The following is a 25,901-nucleotide window of genomic DNA, read 5'->3' on the forward strand; positions in this document are numbered from 1 at the left end:
CACTGAGCTTGGCACATGAAAGGAGGGTATGGTTTTAAACTAGTGCAGAGTTGGTGAGTTCAGAAGTCTCATGAGCAGAAATGGAGCTTGAAGTTGAAAGCATAATGTAACCAGCAACAAAGTAAACCTGGAGACTTAGCACGCACATGTGCCTGTACGTGCACACACACCCACATATGTGCACACAGCTTACTGCCATGGGTGTGCCACCTCTTCATCCCGTGCTGAGATCTGCGCCCAGCCTCCATGTGGCTTGTTTAAGAAGGTACGGCCAGTCATGGTGGCTCATGCCTGTAATCCTAGCACTTTGGGAGGCTGAGGCTGAGGTGAGAGGATCGCTGGAGCCCAGGAGTTCGAGACCAGCAAGACCCCATCTCTACAAAAAATGTTTTTAAAAAAAATTTTTTTAAATATTTTGAAAGCCATATTTTTTCAAATGCTTTAGTATAGTTATTGTATATAATCAGGTAATATCCCAAGTTTCATATGATGGGTATTAATCCATGAAGTCAGTTTGATAAGGCCTTCTTCACAAGTCTGCTATGTACTTAAAACTTGGAACTGCATTTCTTTAGACATAGTCAATGATTTAGACCTTTACATGGTTCCAAGAGACCCTCCTCCTAATTATAGTGAAATTATGGAGATACAGTTATCCCTTGGTATCCACAGGGATTGGTTTCAGGACCCCCCATGAACACCAAATCCGCAGATGCACAAGTCCCTGATGAGAAACCGCATAGTATTTATATATAACCTATGTACATCCTCCCGTATACTTAAAATCATCTCTAGATTATTTGTAATACTTAATACAATGTAAATGTCATATAAATAGTTGTTATACTGTATTGTTTAGGGTATAATGAGAAGAAAAAAATCTGTATATATTACAGACACAGCCATCCTTGTTTGTTTTTTCCCAAATATTTTAGACCTGCAGTTGGTTGAATTCAACGATGCAGAGCCCATGGATACAGAGGGCCAATTGTATTGCTGAACTAGGTTATTATCTAAATATTTAATGCCTGCAGAATGCTCCCCAGGGAGAGGGACTGAGCTCTGGCAGGCCCATTATATACTTTGACACGCTCAAGAGACGAGGACGTGATGATGGACCAAGGCCAGGCTTTTACTTACAGAGACGTGTGCAGGCATCTCAGAGCCAATCTTTCCCTCCTGAGACCTCAAATAGAAAGGAAGTATGACCCTGTGTTGAGTCCTATTGAAGTACCTACCTATCGCTGTAGAAATATCCTTACAATTGGGCCCCAGCTGTTAACCCACTTAAGTATTAATAGTTGTTACAGTGAATACTGTTAAAAATGACACAATCAGGCCAACCCTAAAGAATTTGTCCTGGATGACGTTTGCCTGGCTGTACCTCTTTAGCATTCCAACCTTGGAACTTTGTTACCTTAAACTCTGTGAAACAAAGCTCATGTCTTTCCCTTCAAATAAGCTTGTTCTCCCATCTTCTGAGTTCCACTGACTACCATCCTCCCGTCTCCAACGCTGCTCTTCCCGTCCAGGCTGTCACCTCATCCCCCCTGTGCACATTCCACATCCCCCAGCCCTGCCCTCCTTAGAGCCTTCCCCTCTCGTTACTGTCTCATGGCTTCTGAATTAGATAAGCCTTTTGTCTTTTCCTCTCTAGTCCCTCCTCCTAAATACAAGGTTAATGTTTCCCAAGTGTGGCTGTGATGATAGAATCTGAATTTAAAACTTTGAAGTTCATTTAATCCAGTTACTTTTCATGACCTTCAAAATTAAGTCCATACTCGTTGGCCTGGCTTTTGAGATCTTTCCTGCCGTGGCGTCTCCAACCTCCCTTACCTATCAGGCATTTCCTTTTCCTCTGGGGAGACCCATGGCTCTTGGCTCAGGGTGATCTGACTACATCCTGTTTCCCAAACACACTTCACATGCTTGCCTCCTACCTGCAGAGTCTGAACGTCGGAGTCTGACAGCCAGCTCTCTTTGGAAGCTCTTTATTACCACCACGCACACGCACGCATACACACATGCACATAGACGTGCACACATACTACAGAGCCTTCTTTCCTCCTTTTGCATGATACTTTGCACCTCACAGATGGCACCATTTTGGTTTTGTATTTTCATTATTTAGGTAGCTGTCTTAGTTCTCACATTTCCTTAAAAACAAGGGTCGTGTTTTCTTCCTGTATCCACATGATGCCTAGCACAAAGCCTTGCACCTAACTGGCCTCCAGATCCTTGTGGGATTCCCAAATTCACAAAACTCAGAGTGACCACCTGCTCTTGCCCTGCAGCACTGCAGTCGCCCATTGAGTATCAGCGTAAAGAAAGAAGCACAGGCGTGATGAGGTCTCAACCTGCAAGGGTTCCCCAAGCCAGCCCCAGGCCCTACTCCTCTGTCCCCGTGGGCTCTGAGAAGCCCCCAAAGGGCTCCACCTATAACCCGCCTCTGCCACCTCTGAAGATATCTACCTCCAATGGCAGTCCGGGGTTTGACTACCACCAGCCTGGGGACAAGTTTGAAACCAGCAAGGTAAGTGACGACTCATTGCTCCTTGTCGCTACGGGGCCACAGCCTCAGAGGTTACTTTAGGAAGTACCATCTTTTTATGCTGGTTATTGTATTTATCAGGAACAGCCCACAAAATACAGTCTAGTCTCAGTTGTTTCTCTTTTTCCCTATAAATTGAGTTAGACCAGTCAGAAATTCTGTGTTAAGAAGCTATTATCTACAGAAACTCTATACAAATATAAGGTATTGCTGTGATGACAATCATGAAAACAGATGATTTATACCAAATAGAGTAGTTGTGGTACTGATCATCTAAAAGTCACAACTCTAGTGTATGACATCTTATAAAGAGATAGCCCTTTCTAATGATCTGCCTTGAACACCTACTAAGTGAGTTTGCAGTTTGTCACTATCCTTGTGCTGATATGGCAAGGCAAAATTGATCATCAGTATGTGAGTGAGGGAAGCCAGGCTTAGATTAAATGTTTATCATAAATAATCTACAATTCAAACATCACCTGGCTGGGCCTAGTGGATCATCCCTGTAATCCTAGCACTCCAGGAGGCCGAAGTGGGAGGATCGCTTGAGCTCAGGAGTTTGAGGTTGCTGTGAACTAGGCTAATGTCTCGGCACTCTAACTCAGGTGACAGAGCAAGATTCTGTCTCCAAAAATAAATACACACACACTCCAAATATCACTATGAGGAGAGTTGTAGAGTTAACCATAGGCCTAGTCTACACAGCTATTTTGACCCTACAGGGTAGCAAGAACAAGAGAGAAATGGGAAAAGTACTAGATTAGGAACCAGGCAATCTAGTTTCTATTCCAAATTCTGCAACTCACTTACTCTAGAACCCTAGCAAGTTAATTAATCTTATTAGGCCTCAGTTTCCTCTAGAACTCAATGGGTCTATAAATAAGAACACCTACATTTTTTAACTACATGTTCTAATTTTATAGTTTTATTCTTTTTTTCCCAAATTAGTAGTTGATATTGATTTTGTTAAAAGATAACTATTAATGTTAATAATTATTAACCGGTAATAATTCTATATTAGAGTAACTATACCAACCTATGTCATCACTTCACCTGGAAATGATTTTCCATCTTAAAAACCTCCTGTCTACTTCTTGAGTAATACCCCAAAAGTGTAGACAACCAAAGCAAAATTGGACAAATGGTATCAAATCAAGCTAAAAACCTTCCACACAGCAAAGGAAACAATCAACAAAGGGAAGAGACAACCCACAGAATGGGAGAAAATATTTGTAAACTATGCATCTGACAAGGGATTAATAACAAGAATATATGAGGAGACCTGACAACTTAATAGAAAAAAATCAAATAATCCAATTATGCCTGTATCAAAATATCACATGTGCTCTATAAATATATACAACTATTATGTACCCATAATAATTAAAAACAAAAACCAAAAAACTCTGCCCTTGTGAGCAAGTTGCAGTCGCTGTGGCATTATGTCCAGCACACTGAATTTCTGGCTCTCCCATATTCAATGAGGCAGCCAGGCCTCCTCGGGAATTACAGGTCTGTCTCAAAGCAGCTGCACTGCTGTAGACTCCCATGAAAAGGTCATGTAGGCAGCACCTCTTGTATTAATGAGCAGGGGAGGGAACTATAGGAGTTCTGTTCCTGCAGGGAGTTGGGTACATGTAGATCATGGCCTTGTCTTTGAACAGGAGTGTCATTCTTACTCCTGTTTCAAGGAGGGTCAGAATATAGAGTAAGACCAAAAAGAAAAGAAAATTAATATCAAAGGGTGTATGTTCTTCCTATTGAAGGATTGGGACCCTTGCCCTAACCTTACTCTCCCCAGGTGCTACGTATCCCTGTGCCAGTGCCAGGTTCTTCTTTCCCTTTATAAGAGGATGCTGCTGGCAAGAAGACTGCATGCTAGGAAGGGGCTTCCAGGTAGAGGTGTGTTTATGTAACACCTTTACCTGGGCTGGGGCTGGGCACTATTTCTACCTATTCCCCCTTAATTAAAATATGGTATGAAACACTCTCAGAGCACATTTATGAATATAATGTCATTAGTCAAGATAGTATTCTGCCTGCTAGGGGAGATTTGGCCTTAAAGACATTGACTGCCATACTAGAAAATATTTTTTTTCCTCGGGGCCACAGTGTTTTATTGTGAAAATAGAATAAAAACTTTGAAAACAAAACTATCTTTTTTAATTTAATGAAAAATTTATTTTCTGTGCATGAGCTATATGCAATGCAATTGTCAATATTAACTGTAACACTGAAAACATCAACAAGTAAGATTTTCACAAACCAACTGCAGGCCCCCGGTTCAAAACTAGTATGAGTTAAATACAACTCACATGGCAGTTAATGTGTTAACCATGCAGTGGGCTGCAGAGCAAACCCTTGTGAACCAGTCTCCTTGCGTTTGTGTCCCTCGCACCCTTGTTTCCCAGCAGAACGACCTGGGAGGCTGCAATGGGACCTCTTCCATGGCTGTGATCAAAGATTACTATGCACTGAAGGAAAATGAAATCTGTGTGAGCCAAGGTGAGGTGGTCCAGGTGCTCGCCGTCAACCAGCAGAACATGTGCCTGGTGTACCAGCCCGCCAGCGACCACTCCCCCGCAGCCGAGGGCTGGGTCCCGGGCAGCATCCTGGCGCCCCTCACCAAAGCCTCGGCAGCAGCAGAAAATATTGACGGGAGCATCAAGTAAGTGCCTCGTTGGCTTCCCTGGGAGAGGAGTATGTGGATTAAAAAAATTCAAAACAAAAGAACAAAAAAATGCAAACACCCAGTAGGGAATTCCTGCTGCTTATTCTCAACAGTGCCACTGGAACCAATGTCTGAGTGCTGGAGCCACACGCAGCAAGGGGCATCCAGGCTGGATTGTTCCGGGTTTTTTGGTGGTGGTGATGGCAGTGGTTTTTCGTTCCTTTTCGTTTATAATTTTCTGCTCATTTTTTTTCTCTTTTTTTCCCCCCACTCGTTAAGAAAAGAACCCTACTGAAACCCTAGGTGACAAAAAGCATGACTTCTGTTGCTACATTTGACCCACCACAGGACTCACTGGACTGGACTTCTATTTATATTGTATTGAGTTACTGATATAGATATATATATATATTTTTCGATTGACACCAAAAAATTACCTTAGCACAAATGCCAGACCTGGAAAGGTCGGAGGCCTGCTGCTTCTCCCAGGAGAGAGGGAACTTTTTGGTTGTCTGTGGCAATTCCTCTGTACAGATTGTAACTTTTTTTTATTTGCCCTCCCCCCCTTGTCACTTTAATATATGTTCATGGTAATTTGTAAGATATTTCTTTTCCTTATTTTGGTTGTGAAGACCCTTCCGAACACATTCCTGTACAAAGTATTTTGCACTATTTAAAGAAACCCGTATGGATGAAGTCAGGTTGTGCAATATCATGGAGAGTCACCGTGCTCATCATTGTACCTGTAATGTAACTAATAATTTTACATGTACTATTTTAAATATGTAAAATAAATTTTCACCATGAGCATGTTTTAATGAGGTTAAAAACTAGTTGACCCTTTTTCCTCCATTTCACTATTCTTGGACTTTCAAATGTACAAACGATTCTTCTTTTTTTTTTTTCTTTTATGTATTTTAGGAGTTGGTTGAATGTGTTGGCCGTTTTTTCCTACACAAAAAATGCCTTTGTCGCTAAAGCTCCACCCCAGCCTTCCTTTCTAACCGGCCCCTGTTGGTCTCCCCCAACCTCTGAGATGAGCAGTGGTGCAGATTAGGTGCCGTCCAGCAGGTTCTCAGCAGCTGGGCAACCTTGAGGAGCTGACATCAGTGAACTACTTAGAGCAGATGGCAGTGTTTGGCTGGCATGTCCCACGGCTTTCCAGGGCCATTCGGTCATCCAGGGGTGTCCCAGGAGCTGTCTGAGCAGCTGCACTGGCAGAACTACACTGCCGTGGCCCTCTCTCTACGTTGGGGGTAGCAGCTACTGGCACCTCCCTGGCCTTGCTGGATGACCGCTCAGCCGGAAATCAGTAGAGGCCGTAAGGCGCAATAGGGCCAATTCATTTTATTCTAAGGACACTTATTTTGGGTGCCTTTTAGGACGCCTTGGGAATAAAGGCCCTCAGAGCACTAGGGTTCTTATTAATCAAGGGCCTTGCAGAGCTGGCTGCGAATGATCTATGCTCTAAATATCCAGGTGTTAAGTACTTCTTCCTCCTCTCCTTTGGTTCTGTTGATCACTTATTCCTATCTTCCACGAGAGGGAAGGTAGGAAGGGTGTCAGGCTGGGCAAAAGAGAACAGATTGAAATACAAATTGGTCATTCTGGTTCCTTGTCAGCTGCTCTTGCCCAAGGGTTGGAGGGTGGAGGGGAACAATTGACTGAAAGTGGATGTCAGTATTTATCAGTGAAGGACACTCACTGCACCCTCCCCAGGGCCTGCTCTGACCACAGGGGTCAGAGTTCCTTATGATGCCTACAGGATAAGCGTCACTGAAACCCTCTGTCCACATCAGTCCCTGGGCTTGCAACCAGAGATGGAAGCTCCCCAAACCATGATGACAAGTTCTGGGAAGAAGAATATGAAACTGAGCCTGTCCTGCCACTTTTACTGCTCTCAGTCTTCCTTCCGAATGTTGTTTTTAACATTTCTAGTTTCTCACCAAGCATACTGAGTAACCCAGAGAGTTGTAACAAACACAGGAACATACCCCCACGCGGACACACACACACACACACTGCTGCCGGCCCTGGTATCTTTCCAGCAGGAACCTCCCTGATTCGAGATGTTCTCACAAGGATCCAGAATCATGGAATTGGGGGTAAAGATATGAAAGTCTGAAGTAAACAGGGTACTATCATCTAAGGTTAGCCTCCAGGGCTGGTTCTCACTTAGATACGACGACTGGAGCAAGGTGCTGGTGCACGGGAGATCATAGAGAGCCTGCCTAGTTGGGACGTTCTAGAGGAGGTCTGGTTTTCTGAAATAGTCCATTTTCTGAAAAGGTTCAAGAACATAACTGTGATTGCTTTTTCCTTCTCAGAAGGTTAATTGCTGAGCCTGTGTGTTAAGTGATAAGTACTTTTTGGAACACCTTCCTCAGTATGTCCTTAAAGGCCTGATGCATTAAGGTTATTAGTATAGTATGAAATGTCCGATTTCCTTAAGTAATAAGTTTGACAGTTGACATCTCTGACATTTCATTTTGACACTTCTTATTCTATTTTTATTGTGAAGGTACATCATTAGTATTTCAAATGCACATTTGGCTTGTGATTATCTTTCAAATATTTTAGAGCAATTTAGAAGTCAACAATTCATGGTATTTTCAAATATGAGTTCCATCATGGAACCAATGCCACGCAGACAGCTTGAAATATCAACGAAGTGTTTGGAAAGTATGTGGCTAATGAATGCACAGTACGTCAGTGGTTTGAGAAGTCCCATTCTAGTGATTTTAATCTTGAAAATGAGCCATGTGGGTGACCTGAGACCAAGGTGGACAATGATGAGCTGAAAGCTGTAGTGGAAGCAAATCCATCCCAACCTACACGTGAATTAACAGCAAAGTTTGGCATTACTATTCCAACAATATTGGACCATTTAAAACAAATAGGCAAGGTAAAGAAGCTGGATAGATGGGTTCCACATGGATTAAATGAGCATCAGAAGAGAAATTGTCTCAAAGCTCACCTTTCTTTGTTGTCATAACATAAAGGCAAACCATTTCTACATCGTATTGCACATGTGATGAAAAATGGATTATTTTTGACAATAGCAAGTATTCAGCATAATGGTTTGATAAAGACGAAGTGCCAACCAAATACAGTCCAAAACCAAATATTCATAAAAAAAAAAAAAACTAATGATGTCTGTTTGGTGGTGCAGCACTGGTATTATCCACTATAACTTCATGAAACCTAATCAATAGATTACAGCAGATGTGTTCTGCAACCAATTGGATGAAATTTGGATGCTTGTGATTAAGCAGCTGAGATTGGTCAATAGAGACAGGCCAATCTTCTTGCAAGACAATGCTGGACCACATGTCACGCAAACAATGCTGCTCTAGCTACAGCAACTGGACTTGGAAACTCTCTGTCATCCAGCATATTCACCAGACCTTGCACCAACTGACTGCCACTTCCTCCAGGCTTTGAACCACTTCTTATAAGGAAATATATTCAATTCTCAACAAGCTGTGGAAAACACCTTTCATGATTTCATGGCCACTCGCTCTCCAGGCTTCGTCACTGCTGGCATAAACAAGCTACCATTAAGATGGAAAAACTTTGTTGATAGTTTAGGCACATACTTTGAGTAATTGTTCTGCTTCTTGTTTGAGATATAATAAACTTTTGATTCGGAATCGGACATTTCATATTTAATGACCTAATATCTTGGATATTGTGGAGGAAATGCTATTAATATATATCTCGAGTATCTTCCTTCCTCCTCGATCTCCTTTGCCTCTCTCCCTTAATGAAGGCTCTTTTCATGGATTCCTGTCTGCAAAGGACTATATTTGACAAGGAGACACTTGAGGGAGGCTAAGTCTTATTTATTCCAGACAGTGATCAGAACTTCATCCAAGTTCTGTGACCACACCTTAGATAGATGACACTTGCTCAGGGTCACTGATGCTATTTATTGACTTGGCTTTTTGATGTCTTTGTCTTTGAGTCCTGATATTTGTAGAACTTAAGAGCTCTGCTCTGGGCTTCTCTTTACAGGCATGTGAAGAAGTAGCTTAGCTCCCAAACCCCTTGTGGCAAGAAAGAAGTCAGGATAAAGGAAAGGTCATTGCTACTCTCCCCTCCCTGGAGGCACACACAGGGAAACTCTAGGACCTCTTAGTGACTGACAACCCTGTTCACAAGCAGTGATGTGGAGAATATAGACTGAGAAACGCTTTGCCCTAAAATATACAGATAAATGAGTGGTACCCAACTGTTTATCAACTTGAATGCCCTGGAAAATCCTGTCTCTTCCATGGAATTTGGGAATGGCTGTGCCCAAAAACAAATAATGATATGGAAACCTCAAAATCATCTTTTTGGTCTTTCTGTCTGTTCCTGGGAAAGTGCCAGCAGTGTATACACTATAAAATATACTTCCCTTGTCTTTCCTATTCCCAGCCCCCATGCCAACCCCACCTACCATGCCCTTCACAAGGGTGATTCCTCAGTCCTATAAGGCATCATCAATGTGGTATAAATCCTTCCTTGGCAGAGTTTGGTAACCTAGCACTCCTGCTTTCTTCAAATGCTGCAGTCAACTTTGCACATGTACCAGGAGGGGTCAGAGTTCATCCTCGCTCACTTCCAGTTGGAGGTGTGGTCAGTTGCCGTCCACCAGGAGCTGGCATGCAGGTTTGGGGCCTCTGAAGCCTGGGCTTGATGGAGCACCTCACCTGCTGGCTCGCCCAAGGGTGGTGAGCCCATGCACCACCTCACTCTGCCCTGACCTGCCATTTTGATTGGTGCGTTTTTTGGTACAACAGGAAGTCATGTTCATGGCATACTCTACGCATGAGAAAGCGGGCGGAAGTGGAGAGCACGGGTAAAAATGAAGCCACAGGGTCTCGTAAACCCAAGGATATTCTGGGCAACAAAGTCTCTGTTAAAGTGAGTAAGGTATTCTGGAGCTGTGTCCCCCCTTCTCATTCACCCCCACCCTGCAGCATTCTCACAAGGCAATTTGGGTGGAAGGGGAAACTTTCCCCCATTATGGGAACAAGAGGGGAAGTAGTTTAGCAGGATTTTGCATGCAAGATCAATTTATTTTTTATTTTTTATTTCTCCTGGCAACTTCAATTCAAGTAAGTACCTCTTTTTTTTTTTCTTTTATACCTTTCTCTTTATACTGTGCAGATGTTTTATAGCAAAATTATCTGCAGCATTATTCTCTTAGAAATGCAAGATGCTCGATTCATATTAAATTTCTCAAAGCTGCCCATTTAGTATCCTAGGTTTGAGAATACATGCAGGTTAAAGGGATTAGGGATACCTTCCAAACCCCCAACGCTGTGAAGGCTGAGGTTTGGAATTTAAGGGCCACTGTGCCCTTAGTAAAGTTTCATTTCTTTTCCCCAGAGTTCAGACAACATCAATTCTAGGCCATTTAATTGGCCTCCCCCTACGCACAGGCACGGGAGGCACATTGGTGAAGTCTGTGTTATTTCTTTGTAACAATCTGTCTACTGCGTTGAACTCACTAGTTCTAAGCTTGGCAGACCCTTTTCCCCCATCTTGAATCAGTATCATCTGCTTTCTTTAAATTGGGCCCTCTGGATAATGGAAATTAGACACAAATTATTTAATTGTGTTCTAATGTGATTACCTATCACTTTGTTTTCCTTCCTGAGCAAAGTAAGAACAATTAAAATCCTTTCTAACGTCCTTCTTGGGGAAAAGAAAGTGTATGCTCTCCTTCACTCTCATCTAGGAAGTCCAGCCTCACAGAAGACAACAGTTTAAATTCTACAGCACTCATGCTTCATTGGTTGCTTCCATTGCTGTTTCCTGTGAGATAAGCAGTCGTACATAACCCCAGCCTCCTCTCCCCGAAAAGAGCATGCTGCTGCCCTTGGTGATTCGCACCCCGACCTCAAAAGCACCTGGTTTTTTCTCTGCCCAATTTCCCATCACCCATGCTGCTCTGAAGTTCTCTCTCTCTCACTCTCTAGCAAAAGCTACTTGTTTTCTAACTGTGTTCTCTTTCTTCCCCCTTCCTCATGCTGCCAATCAAGGAGACGAACAGTTCCGAGGAGTCAGAGTGTGATGATCTTGACCCTAATACTAGCATGGAGGTAGAAGCAGCTATTGTCCTATTTCCTACAATGATTGCTTTTTTTCATGTTTTCTGTAACAGTGACCTTGCTAAAGTGACCATCCCCTTCAAGGAATAATAGTGATGTTGGGGCATCTCTGGGTGTCCTATCCCAACTAAAAAAAGAGACAAAACAAAAATTCATCCTTTTGTAGTTCGTAAGCATGATGATTGGGTTTTCACATGCATGTGTGAGATGGGCCTCCTTCAAATCTTCTTACAATGTTGGCACGTTACCCATCTGACATTTAAAAAAAAAAAAAGAAAACTTAATTCAGCTTGATTTTGGTAGAAAACTCTACCTGGATAGCTTCTTTAAAAACAAAAACTTATAGCACTCTTGCATGTTTACTTAATATTTTCTCCTTTGGCAGGTTTGGCTTTATGTAGAAAATATCCAATTTCATTATTTGAAACTTAGAACACACTTTTTCATGGAAAACAGCACTATGCATGGTGGTTGGATCCCAGCTAAGTGACAAGAATTCATTTGGTGTTTAGTTTCTCCCTGTTTCATTTTCCCCTGCTTCCTCTTTTTCTTTCCCCCTTTCTGCTCTTCATGTTGTGCCTGGGATCTATTCCTCCCTCAATGCCCCAGCAAGACAATGGGTTAAGTATGGTTTTGTGGGTGACCTGCTACCTGGTCACTGCATAGCTGGTTGAGAGCAAATGAGACACGAGTGGAACAAGTCCAGAGCCCACTGTGGCCCAATCCTGGGCTACTGGGCAGTGGCCGTGGCCGCTCTGGGAAGGCAAGAAGCCCTGGGACAGCCTCCTTCCTGGAGCTGGGGCCTCTCTAGAGACGGTGAGGCTGAAACACCACACAGGGGACCCTAATCCTCCAGGTTTGTGGGGATGTGGTGGTGGAACCAGCGCCTCTGCTGACAGGAACATACATTCCACTCCCAACTCCTAGTCTGTTGGGTTACGGAAACACAGCTCTTACGTGGTTTGCCACTCTGACAGCCACCATAAAATTGTAAACCCAAGACGATTAGATTAAACATGGAACTGGCTTTCCTGGCCACTTTATCCTGAGAGCAAATTGTAATGTTTTTCTCCAAATCTATGCCTCTGTCCTCAGATAAAAGTTTAGTGGTTTCTTTTAAAAACAAAATAGAGAATTTTTTTAAAAAATCTTTTTCTTTATATAGCCCTAAGCCTTTCACTTAATTAAGATGGACTTTTATTCTAATTTGACCTAATCCCAAAGAAGTCCACCACCATATTAGGACAACTACCACAAAAGCCACAGGAGACCATGAGGCCTGAGAACGGGTAAGTCAGCTATGCGAGGAGCCAACCGGCTTGCACAGAGCGGAGGCAAGTGGTTGAAAATGGGCGTTCTGCCAGGATGAAACAGTCCCCTGTGGGTGTGGGTCTCGCCACAGAGCTACGTCTGCAGATGTGGGTCAATGCAGTGCTCCACTGAGGAAGGAAGTGGATATGGCATTTGTAGCCTGAATGTCTTAGAGAACAAGGAAACTGGGGGAAATTTGGGGCTCTGCTTTCCTTGTATTTCACAGGATAGGCACCTGCTCCCGTAGAGGCCACACCTGTCAGCTTGTAGATGCCAGGTGGCTCCAGTATCTCCAGACCGAAGTGTCGCTGGCATGTATTATAAATATTAGTTGCAAGTAGAGGAAGGCCAGACAGAGATGGGGAAACTAGGTATCTGTGTTCCAAAAAGTGGTTTGGGACCTTGTCCAGCTCTCATGGACTGCGGAAGAACTGTGACTTTCCCACTCTGGAAAGGAAGGAGTAGGCACAGACGTATGTGGGACCAGGTCAGCAGTGCACACTGAGAAAGTTAACTGGTGTGATCAGATGTGCCATTCTGCATTAATATAAGAAAAAGCACGCACACACACATACACACACACACAAACACATATCTCTTAGCCCTGCTTTGTGAATTGAACACATGTTTATCTATCAAAGGCTTTTAGTCCTTTGTGTGGGCTGAATGAGATGGATGTCTGTGAGGTGCTAAAGGGTGCGTAAGCCAAGGCATGAGGATGTTCATGCTAAACACAGAAAAGCCAAAAATTGTGTTGATGTATGTCCAAAAAGTTTTCAAATACAGTAGTCGAGGCACAAAGTTTCCTTTAGGTAGAATTTCAATTAACTGGAAGCCTCAAGGGAGCATGTGGCTGGAAGCTGCAAATATTCGGGTTAATCCAAAGTTTCCATAGTAGGTGCACATGCAGCCATTGTATATTCCATATGGACCCTTCCAAGCTTCCGTGACTCTGAAGCTGCATACAAGCTGCCTTGCCAGCTTGAAATTAATTGTGAGTGTATGAGCAGGTGCAGAGGGAAAGCAGGCATCTTGGCACCCTTAGTATTTTCAGACACAAATAACAAATAAGATATAGAAAGTCAACCTGTTCAACATGAGTTGAGAATTTCCTCAAGGGATATGTAAGTAGAACCTTATTGCAACGTATATTGCAGGAGGAAATGGCCAGGAGTGAGTACCAAAGAGACCTAATCTTAAAGACTCAACTTGAAATACAGGTGGGCAGCCACCTCTTGAAGGCCTCCCGCTGTGCAATTGATCATTTGGAGCATCATTCCTGGATGCAGCCTGGCCGCCAGTCGCACCCTTTGCCTTCTGAATTTGATGCTGCAATAGGTGTAGTCCTTTTGAGAGCATGTCCTGTGCTCTTCATGAGCTGAAGTCTGTGCTGACACCCGCTCTTCCTGTCACCAGCTGACATCCTGGCACCATGTGCCCTGTGGGTCTGCTCTGTGCTCAGTCTCCACATGCTAAATCCTGCCCCGCTGACTGACTGCCTTGACCCGATGCCAGCATGCTGATCCCGGTGCTAGCTGGGCATAGGTGCTTGCCTCTTGCCTCCACAGAAATGACACTACTTTTACTCAGTTGCTGGACTGGAAGTCTCCTTTCAGGGGCGGTTTCCTGGGGTCTTTACTTACACACTGGCTGCTTGCGCTTGCTTCGCTCAGAGCTGGCACATGTTCTACCACAGTGTTTTGGGAGATACACAGGCACATCTTTGAAAGCTAATTAAGAGGAAAACAAAGCAACATGAATCTTAGGAATCTGATTTACAAGGTTTTCCAAGAACAGCCAATTATATAAAGGGAGGCAGTTTTGCTCTAATGTTTACATCCTTTTCCTTCCCCTGCTTGTGAATATTCTCAAGTACAAGCCCCACTGCCCACTCCCAGCAGCATGAGCCATGCCACCAGGCGCTGCACGGTTGGCTCTAGGTCGATGTGATCCCTTCGTGGCTTAGCCTCCTGCCCATCTGTGACCACACCTCTTGGAGAACTGTTCTAAAAGGCCCAAGTGTCTGACCATAGTTCATCTTATTTACTTTACCTTGTACTGATTAACTTTGGGGGTGGGAGTGAAGAGTGGGTCCATTATATATGAGAAAAATGTTTCTACATGGAGGAAGAGCCAAATCAAGCTGATAATCAAACAACTGGAGTACCTTGGGAACAAGTTAATATTCAATTTTTCAGTACAGCGGAGACTGCTGATTGCCTTTTACTGGGCTGAGAATCATGCAGCCACCTGCCAGCTTCCTCAGTCCCGCCCCTGCCCCAGTGTCTGCACCGACATCCCAGGCTGGAGCCAGGGCTCGAGTGTCCAGCATCAGCATCTGCTCACTTTTAGCCAGTGCCCACCCCTAAGAAGTCTGGATCCTTTCTGGGCTGTACTGGATTTTCCTTAGGACCCGGATTGGGCAGGCTCACACCTCTGAAAAGTTGTCTGAGGACTATCAATGCTTGCATTTTTGCATCTCCCCCATCCCCAGCATTGCCACCTCTCTACTTCACACAATGGGATTCAAAGACCTGAACCAGCCTCTCAGACTTGGGCCTTTGTCTTCAAAGATAAAGTATTCTCAGCCCAGCTTTTCATGAAGCCCAAGTAGATAATTATGTGCATGTTAACTAAAAAAAAAAAAAAGCTCAATACTCTTGTGGCAGAGAAGATCAATCCATCAGAGTGAGAAGTTGTCATAATTCCAAAAAGACTCCATCTCTGCTCCAGCCATTCAGCATGCTCCCGCTTCATCCACAACACAGAGTGCAGATGTTGCCCCCAGTCACGCACCAGCTGCCAGATACAGAGCTCAGGAAGTTGGGAACAGGGTTGGGATCTTGCAGGAGAGAGCTCTGAAAGATGACGGAGAGAAAGCACTTGAAAAGGTCAAGCTAATTTTGGAGGAAATTTCCAATTAGAGTAAGAATTACAGACTTTCAGAGTCAACAGAACCTTGGAAAGCTTTGGTTAACCTCATCCCTTTCATTTATTTTTTTATTGTAGTAAAATATACATAATATAAAATTTACCACTTTAACCATTTTTAAGTATGTGATTCAGTGGCATTAAGTACTTTCACAGTGTTGTGCAACCATCACCGCTATCCATTTCCAGAAATTTTTCATCATCCCAAACAGAAATTCTTTAGTGTGCCGACTAAACAGCAACTCCGTATTTCCGCTCCATCCCCCCAACCTCTTCACTTTTAACAGGGGAAACTGAGGCACGGGAAGTTATATTTTTATGTTCAAAACCTAGAAAGTGCCCTGAGGCAGTTCCCCAGTGTGCTGAGGCAGCTTGGAGCACCCCATCTCTGCTTCGGTTTTAATCTAAAATGCAGATCCTAACAGATGAGAAGACCTATCTTCTAGTGCCAGTTTTTCTGTATAAATGTGTTATTCAGTTTTCCAGCTCAATAAAGAGGAATATCATTGCTGCCCATCTTGGCTTTCTAAGGCTGAAGTATGATTTAAGCAAAAATCACACAAAGGCAGCATCACATGGAAGGTTCCGCTGGAACAGGAGTCAGAAAGCCTGAATCAGGCGTCCTCAAACTAGGCCCGAGGGCCACATGCGGCCCACCATGGACATTTATCGGCCCGCCGGGTGTTTTTGCTGCTTCTGCCTGTCCTGCTTAGCAGCCAACTTGTCCCCCGGCCCACAGTGCGCATGTGTGGAATGTGTGCCGCACTCTCCAACAGTCTGAGCCACAGTGAACTGGCCCCCTGTTTAAAAAGTTTGAGGACCCCTGGCCTGGATGCTAGTCCAGATACTGGTGGCTGCATGGCCTTGGGCCAATTAGCCTTTCTGACATGCAGGGTCCTGGAATGTTGCCAGCTCCCAGCATACAGGTGTTTATATGGTAAGGTGCATCCCTTTGAGCACTGTACAGATCTAAGGTGCACGATCCAGGGACTGTGCCCTCCAGCACTTCTGACTCAGAAAACGATGAGACCCTGGCAGAAGAGGACGTGGAAGATTCTGTGCCTTGTCTGAAAACTCACTTTTCAGGCGGTATGGCAGGAATGGCCTGGGCAGATTTCCTCCAGGAACTCAGCTGGAGTGTCTACTCCTGGCTCTGGGAAGGGTTTGAGTGGCCAGAGCTGGCCCTTCTTCCTTTTCCCAAACCCATAATTCGCCAGCCCAGCTCCCACGTCTTCAAATCCAAAGGGTCTGCCTGCTGCCCTGCCTCAGCTGCTCTGTCCTCCCGATCCCAGATTCAGAGCTGCACAGTAACCTGGCCAGATAAACTGAAGGGAACTTTGACACCTCCAGTCAGGTGATCAACCCCCTGGCATCGCCAGTATGTTTCCACTGATTCCTGTTTCTGCATTTTATAAAAAAATTTTCTTTTAATGAAAAGAACCCTTTGGAGGAAACAAAAGTGAAGCATCACATTCCTCTCATTTTATTTTTACAAAATATTTTCTTTGTAATATATCTGATGGGTTTGGCTTGGAGACTCTCTCCTCCTGCCTGGCTTTGTTCTGACGCCCCATGCAGACTGATTTATATTCCGCCACCGAGAGAAGGGAGCTGAGCTTAGCTGGCACTTCCCTCTCCTGGGAGAATTATGAGATCTTCCACTGCATATTCACATCTACTATGCTTTTTGTTGCTCACAACCACCCTGTGAAGAAAGTAGGGTGGGGTTTCTTACCCTCCAAGAGGAAACAGGTTCAGGGAGGTCAAGATCACACAACCTTGGTGCTTTTAGAGGCCAGACTTGGTGCGTGATACGGAGGAAGTCTGCTTGCTAAGGCTCAGGCCCTCCCTTGTTGCACATCTGCTTATAGGAGGAGAATTTCTCCCTCAACAACTTTTTAATCCCTTGACTGTTGGGATAATGACTCGACTCATTCATGTCATTTCCCAGTGACTCAGGAGCCGAGAAAGGAAGTCCAGTTGCATGGGTTGAAAATGTCTGAATTGGCTTGTCAGGCCGACACAGTCACCCAGCACGCCCTCAGTCCTGCGTGCCCTGTGGCACCCTCACCCTGATCCAGAGGCCTAACCCGTTTCGTTTATGTTGTACACTGATGAGATTGCAAGGTGCCACTGACCCGGGAGAACTGGCTCTAAGAGGCTGCTGTTGGAGGAGCAAAGGCCACCATCCCTCTCCTCCACCCCCATGCTGTCACGGTTCACCTCAGGCTCACCCAGTGTGAGTCCCCTAGTCAGTTCAATTTAGCACAGTTTGATTAACACAAGGCATTGCAGTATTATGGAGAGCCAACACATTATGCCAGATTGGTTCCCACCACGCAGTGGAGGGAGGCAGGCATGATTAAATGCCTGTGCTGCATAGCAGATTTTAAACTAATAGAACCTCTAATAGAACCTCCTCTAATAGAACCATGGAGAGGGACTGATTAATTTTGCCTAGATCCATTCATTTATTCAGTGGATATTTATGCACCCACTTAGGCACTGAGCTCACAACAATAGTAGCTGCTACTTAGCAGTGTTTCTTATGTAACTGGCTCTGTGCTGAGCTCCCAACGGCATCATGACATCACTACTATTATCATTATTCCCATTTTACAGATAAAATTCCCATTTTACAGATTATTCCCATTTTACAGATCATTATTCCCATTTTACATTATTCCCATTTTACCAGTTGGTGCGCAGTGAGGTGACTTTCTCAGGGCTGTGTATTCTTAGGCAGCCTGTCTCCCAGGAATCCTGTATGTCTAGTCATTGATTCACACGATGGCAATGTATGTGTTGGATGGACTAATAGGATATGAAGTCTTAGAGATGGGGAAAGAGTGAGGAAAGAGCATGGACAAAGGCCCTGACGTGTGGAGGCTCCCAACACATTTTGAGAAGGTGCGTAGTCTACGTACCTGGGGGTAGGGATGTGGGGAGAGCTGTGGGAGATGAGCCTGGCAGATGGGCTGAGACCAGACTGCAAAGGCTGGCAGGGACTTGCTAGGAAGGTGAGGAACAGTAGAGTCAGTATGATCTGTGCTTTAGGAAAGTAACTGGCACCAAGGTAAACAGCGGTGGGGTCAGGCAGACCTGCCAGAAGTTAAAATATACTGCGAATCTGACAGGGGAGAGAGATGAGAGCTAGGGAAAGGCTGAAGGGAGCAGGGGAGAGGCAGGAATGAAAGCAGCTGAGTTAGCACAGGAGGCCAGGGAAGGGCGTCAGGCCACGGACATTCCCACGTGAGGACTCAAAGGAGCCCCAAATCAGCCTTCCATTCTCCCATATCCTCTGAGCTAATTTTAACCTGTTGTGGCTCCAAAAGCTCTGGGAGGTTGTTTCAACTAGTAAAAAAATTGGAGGGGGTTGAGGTATAATTGGGGCCAAATCATTAAGGAATGGCACCCCAGAACACTCATTGATAAAGACTCTACCCAAAGTCAAGGTCTTAATGGCCAGGTTGGAAATGTGATTTGTAAAAGAAGAAGCTGTAACACCACCGCTGCACCATCTGCTGAAGAAACGGCACCCTAGTTTCTTCCTAACTGACTTCTAGGCTGCTCAGAGCACCTGGAGACCAATGCATGCCCGGCGATGAACCCCTTTTTGGGGTCTTTTCCATCAACTATCTTGTGAGATAGATGATAGATTTTTTCATTATTGAGTTAAAAGTCATACTTTCACCCTTTAATTTTTAAGGACACTAAATGTTCTCTAACCAAAATACTGAGGGGTAAGGGAGAAGGATTCGAACTAGAAAAACCCATACACAGTGTGTTTGACATATGGACATATAGAGAGAGATCTGTACCTAATAATTAGTGATTATACATTTTTCTCAAAAACACATGGAACTTTTTATTAAAGTTGAACCATATATCACTCATAAAACAAATCTCAACAAAAACCAAGGAACCAATATGATATAGATCCAACCACAATGCAATTGTGTTAGAAATCAACAAAAAGATAATTTTTAGAAATCTCATACATTTGAAAATTTAAAAACATATTTCCATTACAACTGGGTCAAAGAAAAAAATCATAGTTGAAAAAATACTTAGTACTGAATGATAATGAAAATACTCGAGGAATAAGGAACGAGTTGAAAGAGATAATTCCATTGCTGTTTGGAATTGTGTTGCATTTACATATTTTTATTACAGCTTGTTTTTATGTTACTGTAGAAATAAGTAGAGGTAGCAATATTTTTTTAAAATTTATAAAATTATATCTGGTTAGGCCAGATTGAAAACATAAATGCTTTGAACCTCCAAACCAGAAAGCATACCTAAATTCTTAGAAATTATTTTTCTTATATCTATTCATTTTATTGCCACATCTCCTCATCTAAAATCCCTTTTCTTCCTGCTCTGAACACAGATTCACATGAACAAGCATGAAGGGAACAGAAAGAAGGAGCAGAATATAGAAATTTGGGTTCACTGAAGGTAGTTCCAAGTTAGGTTTAGGACATTTGGTTTGAGTTTCTTTTGACCATTTTTATTCCTTCAGGATTCTCAATATGTAGTTCTGAACTACATTTTGTGACTGGTGATGAGGACTTTGGGAAGAAAAATGGGTTAGGAGTATTTTTCTTCTGGAGTCAGTTGATACCTGGTTTTCTAGACAGAATTTCACCCTTACTCTTAAGTCTTAGAGTCAATCTTGGGCATTAACTGACAAGAAAAACAGACCCGAGATTTCCTCAAAGCTCAGCTCACGTTACTCAGTGCTGGGTGATTTTCCCTGCAAGTCTTTCCTCTTCTTTTACTTGTAACTGGCCTCCCGTTTTGAAGAAAAATCAAGAGAACGGCTGGATTTCTCTCCAGAAGAAAGAAACCAAGTTGCGGATGGAGCACACTGTGGCGGTTCTTGTTTCCCGTCTGAGAGGAAGCACTACCGCCTGCCGCCCTCTGGTGTTCAAATAAAACCAGATTCCTAAGCAGTTCTTTCCCACTCTGTCTATACCGGCCTCATCCTCTTGGACTTGGCCCAGCATCTTCCTGTGCCGTCTCCCAGAGACAGAACAGGCGCATTTCCTATGGACAGCGTCATCCTTCCTCCACCGCCACTCTGTTTCAGATTCCACCGCTCCCCTCCTTCCCATCTCCCACTCGACATTGACTCCCAGCCTGTTTCTAAAGAAGGGAAACATGAGGTTTCAGGAAACATGTGCAGCTTATGATTGACCCCTCTGGTTCCAGGCTGATACCCCTCTGGTCCCTGCACACACCAACAATGACCTCTAGACGAGGTGGTCAGGGGATCTAAATTCTAGTCTACTAATTGCACGACCTCAGTTAATTGGATGCAGTTAATATTTGATCTGCCATGTGTAAGATGCTATGTTAAACACATGACTGAGGGTACATATAACGTGGGAAAGTGTCAGTATCTCCAAAGGGTTCACAAGTCTGGTGGGGCAAATACATTGCAGGCCGGATGTTAAGATACACAGCAGCTCATGGTCACAGCCACAGAGCTGCTCGCCTCTAGGAGAGTGCAGAGGAGGAAGATCACCATTGGTTACATCTCAGGCATTGACCAGTGAGATTCCTAAGCAGTCACATCCCCAATCAATGTAAATGGGAAAATATTCCAAGTTTATGGCAAGACATTTTCTCAGCCCTCCTCCCCAAAGTTAGCATCCCACCACTTTAAATTTTCACTGATTTGACAAATATCAATGGAGCTTTTATGTGCCAGGTATGTGCTAAGCTTGAAGACAATAACAGTGAACAAAACAACATGGTCCTTGTCCTCATGTAGTCCACAGGGAGCCACAAATACATAGGTAATTGGACTACTGTGTGAGGAGGGTGTCATGATCCTCTTCCGGTCCATACTGTGATTTGCATCAAAGTAGAAGCAGGAAAAATGAGGGAGGAATCTTCTGTGGACCTAATCCAGAGTCAGAGTTAGAAAAAACTATTAGTGTGGATCTTGCCCAGGCTCTTGGTCCTTGATGGAACATTTTCAAGAGGAGAATGGGTAGAGATGGGATGGAGCAGAGCTGAGCAGGTAGGCCTTTGGCTCGGCTGAGACCCTCCACTGCACTGAATGTTGTGATGAGGAGAGCATTGGACAAAAATTCAAGAGCTTTCAGATCCAGTTCTCTGTCACTCTATGATCTTAATGCTTCACTTCCCTATCTCATTGAGGAAATGGGGATAAAGAACACTGCTCTGTACTTCCTCCAGGGTTTTGGAGGACCAAATGAAGGAGTCCATGAGTAGTTTATGCCAACTGTATAATGCTACACAGATCAGTGATTCTTACCATTATCAGCCACACCTTGTGCCGAGTTGGACTCTCCTCACCTGGTCCAGCCAAGAGGCAGAGAAATGAAACTGATGACTTCCACAAGTCTCTTCCAGATGGAGAAGCAGCACTTATGCCTTGTTGGCAACCTTTCTCTCCAACGTCCCTGCTAAAGTCTACACCCAAATTAGGAATATTTGCTTTTTAAACAGTGCATGTGTTTAATAATATACTTAACACAGTTTGGGGTTATGTGATGAGAATAAGGCCAGAAGTTCTCTAAGTAGCAGTTTGGGGTGTTTTCTTATAAAAGCACTTCCACAATGCAGGTTTATGAGGCCCTACTTAAAGTTCCGTAACATATGAGCCTGCGACTTGTCTCTTCCATTCTGTCATTAACCCCTTCTGTGAGACTCCTGCGTAGACTCAATGCCTTGCTCCCTTGTGGATCCCCATCCTGATGGGAAACACTGGCCATTGAACAAAGTTGGCAACATTCTCCAATTGTTTTTCCCCTAGCATCCTGTGAGTGGGGGTGGGATGGGAGAGTGTAGTGCTCCATGTTTATTAGAGGCTGGTCATCAACATCTGTTGTGCGCTGCACCAAATGCAAATGTCATTGCATTCTGTCTTCCCCACTAGTCTGCTGGCCCACTGAGGGAGCGAGCATGTCTGCCTGGCTCCCTGCCCAGTCACCACCACCTAGAGTCAGATCAGTGAATCTTCATCAAATAAATTGAGCCCTTATATCAAACAGCTCCTCTAGGTGGGCATTATAATCCCCAATTTATGGATAAAACTGAGGCTGGAGTTGTCTAAGAATGTTGTCCAAGGCAAGAGAGGGTGTCTGGACACTACGTGCTCTGTCTGCTCCCAGAGGTTACACTCTTCTGTGCAGCAGGCTACTAAGACCCTCCTCTCTCAGACGCTAAGAATTATATTATTTTGAAATCAGTTCCCCAAAAGTTTGCATTCCATCTGTGTTTGCAAATAGGCTCTTGTCGAATATTATTAGACATATACCCAGAAGTAATTATTTTATAGATCTCTTAGTCCTATCTTGTGATTTGATTTATGAAGAAGTCCTAAATTCTTGGGAGAACTGAAATGAGGTCAAAGGTCACATATTCATTCACCAACATGTATTAAATACCCATTAAGTGGCATACCCTGGGCCAGTACCCTGAGATTTAAAGGTGAATAACAAATATTTCCTGTCCTGAATAACTTACAGTCTAACAGGTCTGACTATGCCTTCTATTCCTTTAAAAAAATTATTACAAAAGTGAAACATGCTGACTTATGAATATCTGGAAAGCTCGGGTAAGAAAAGAAAGAAAACAAACCACCAAAAATTCAGATAATGTTTTATAAATCCTGAGGGTAAGACCTATGTCTTAGTATTTCTGTGCCAACAAAACCATACACAGGTTTTAAAGCGGAGGATGAGCTCAGTAAAATGTTTTTTGAATAGGGAGAAAGCCACCCTTAATACCACCACCCTGAGATCACCACTGCTAACGTGTAGAAAATATTCTTAGCGCCTTTTTCTTTGACTGTCCAGTGACTGGGTTGTCATTCTTCCTGCCTTACCTAAGCCAGGTAGATAAATGCTTGGCCTCTTTAGCACCCCCTACAGGTGATGCAGTGCTGCTTGCCATGTTGACAGGTAGCTTATTTAATTGCTCAACTGGAGCAACCCTTTACATCCCTCCCAGAATCTTCTCACATAGAGGGGTCTCTTGGTTGTGGGAAAAGCAGTAGCTTTTACCAAACACCCCCATGCATACCCCACCCCACCCTAGAAACACTTAGGGGCAGGAAGGTGGTTTATCCAAGATCAGTCCCCTTGGATAGAGGGGAACTATCAGCTAGCATCCCACAGACCAGGCTGCATGCTGATTCAGTTGAGGGAGGCTTCAAAACTCCGGATGCCTGGGACACCTTCACAGCAGTTAAAACAGTTGCTAAGCATGAAGCCCAGGCACTGGCCTTTTCGTGTTTGGGGTGTTTTGTTTTGTTTTGTTTTGAGACAGAGTCTTGCTCTGCCCTGGCTAGAGTGCCGTGGCATCAGCCTAGCTCACTGCAACCTCAACCCCCTGGGCTCAAGCAATCCGCCTGCTTCAGCTTCCCAAGTAGCTGGGACTACAGGTGCATGCCATGACGCCTGGCTAATTTTTTTATTTTTAGTAGAGATGGGATCTTGCTCTTGCTCAGGCTGGTCTCACCTAACGTCAAGCAATCCTCCTGCCTTGGACTCTCGGAGTGCTAGAATTATAGGCATGAGCCACCGTGCTCAACCCTTTTTGTGTTTTTAAAGCTACCCAGGTCAGGGATTAAGAATCACCGACTTAAAGGAAGCCAGGGCAGTGGCGTGAGAGGCCTTTTGAGACTAGCAGAGGTCACTGCAGTGGACAGAGTTGGGCCAGTCAGGCCCAGAACTTGGCATCACATGGGTGGGTTTTCTATAGCCTACTTCAGGAAAAACCTGGGTGGTAGAAGTGGGCAACTTGTTTGCAAAGGGAAACCCAAAAAAGGAAATAACATCTTTGTTCCAAAGGGCTTATAGGTCCCCCTCTAAGGGAAGAACACACAGAAATCACTCATGTTCACATGAAACATGGATAAATACAGGGAAATAAGCACGAAGGCTCCAGCTGGGCAATTTTGTAAGGCACATGAGTTTTCTGGCTTCGTTATAATGGAAAGAAGTTTTACCAAATAAAATATCAGAGTTTAATGGAAAGAAGTTTTACCAAATAAACTATCAGAGATAAGCCACTTTAATAATAGGCTGCTTAGCAGAAGAAAGATGATTAGAATTAGATAATCTTTATTATTGAGTACATATTATTTGTCAAGCATTGTGCTAGGTACTTGACTTACATGATTTCATTTAATCTTTGTGATAACACTCTGCATTCGATATTATTTATTGCTATTTTATAGTAGAGAAAATTGGTGTTAATCAATTTTAAGTAATTAGCATACAGTCACATTAAACAAAACAGATGACCTCAGCCTCTCTGAGTCCAAAGTCCGTGCTTTTCTACATTGCCTGGCTTTATGACCTGGACTTGCATGATTAGAGGTAATACAAAAGATGGAGAAAAAAGCCAAAGTGACCATCCTCTCGAGAAGGGGTAACTTTCCAGAATGGCTAGTCGGCTAGATGTTTTCTTTGCTGTGAAATATCTAGGGTGTCCCAAAGCATGCAGCATGGTATATACACAAATAGCCCTAGCAGTTCTTCCTGGAACCTGCCTTGTGACTGGAACTTAGTCAGCTTAGTCACTTATTCTCTGTTTTCTCAGGTATGAAGCAAGAAGTGTTAGAATGGTTAAGACGGTCAGTGGTTTTCAAGTTGCCCTATGCAGGACAGGAGGTCATGCTGGGGACAGGATAGACAGACAGGACTTCTCTTTTTCCCCTTCAACCAGAGACAAAGTTCTGCATTTACTTTCTTAAAAAGAAGTTTCCCTTGCTTGAAGGTGGGGGAAGGAGTGGAGAGAGGACGTTTGGAAGGAAACCACCAGGTTAGTTAATGTCAAAGACACTTCCAGTTTGATAGGTCTCAGGTCTTCTGTTTTTGAAACTTCAGGAGACTGGGAAGAATCCTATCACCGCATTGCTTGTGTATTGAGCAAGAGGAGAGTATGATTTTTGCATGTGAAGGGAGGAAGAGCAACTAAGGAGAGGAAGGACAGAGAGGGCAGCTGTGCTAGCAGAGGTCTGAGCCACAATGAACCTGCCCAGTGCTGCACACTGCCAGGCGGGAACGAGAACAACCAGATTAGACGGAAGTCAACCCAGTGCCTTTGTTGATAAAGAGGGGTTCTGGCACTACGATAGCAACATGGTCACGGCAAATCGAGAGGGGGTTCCCCTCCCTAGGTTGTACTTCATTTTTACTCAATAGCATACAAGTCTCTTGTTCTCTTTTAGTAATTTAGAATTCAAGCAATTTTCTCTTTCTTTGTGTTTTTCAGATTTTAAATCCAAATTTCATCCAAGAAGGTGAGTTAAAAAATAGTAGAATTGGGAATGTGGGGATTGGCT

At 43.9% G+C, this 25,901-nt stretch overlaps 1 protein-coding gene and 1 non-coding gene across 27 annotated transcripts in view; both read left to right on the forward strand.

Moving 5' to 3' along the window:
• KALRN (kalirin RhoGEF kinase) overlaps positions 1-25,901 on the forward strand; it is a 653,674-nt gene that overhangs the window by 600,053 nt on the left and 27,720 nt on the right. For 13 of the 26 annotated variants that reach the window (XM_020287013.2, XM_020287027.2, XM_020287016.2 and 10 more), the window contains 5 exons: positions 2,295-2,533; positions 4,963-5,219; positions 10,010-10,133; positions 11,258-11,317; positions 25,832-25,859. In XM_020287013.2, coding sequence (XP_020142602.1) covers positions 2,295-2,533; positions 4,963-5,219; positions 10,010-10,133; positions 11,258-11,317; positions 25,832-25,859 — 708 coding nt within the window. Of the gene's footprint in view, positions 1-2,294; positions 2,534-4,962; positions 6,041-10,009; positions 10,134-11,257; positions 11,318-25,831; positions 25,860-25,901 lie in introns of those variants that run through there. The other 13 variants (XM_076002247.1, XM_012780447.3, XM_076002252.1 and 10 more) reach the window with 4 other exon arrangements.
• On the forward strand, positions 11,481-11,584 carry LOC142875488 (small nucleolar RNA U13). Its single transcript, XR_012922847.1, has one exon. It is a non-coding gene; the product is annotated as a small nucleolar RNA U13 (small nucleolar RNA).

Source organism: Microcebus murinus, chromosome 1 (assembly GCF_040939455.1).
Source record: "Microcebus murinus isolate Inina chromosome 1, M.murinus_Inina_mat1.0, whole genome shotgun sequence".
Classification (NCBI taxonomy): domain Eukaryota; kingdom Metazoa; phylum Chordata; class Mammalia; order Primates; family Cheirogaleidae; genus Microcebus; species Microcebus murinus.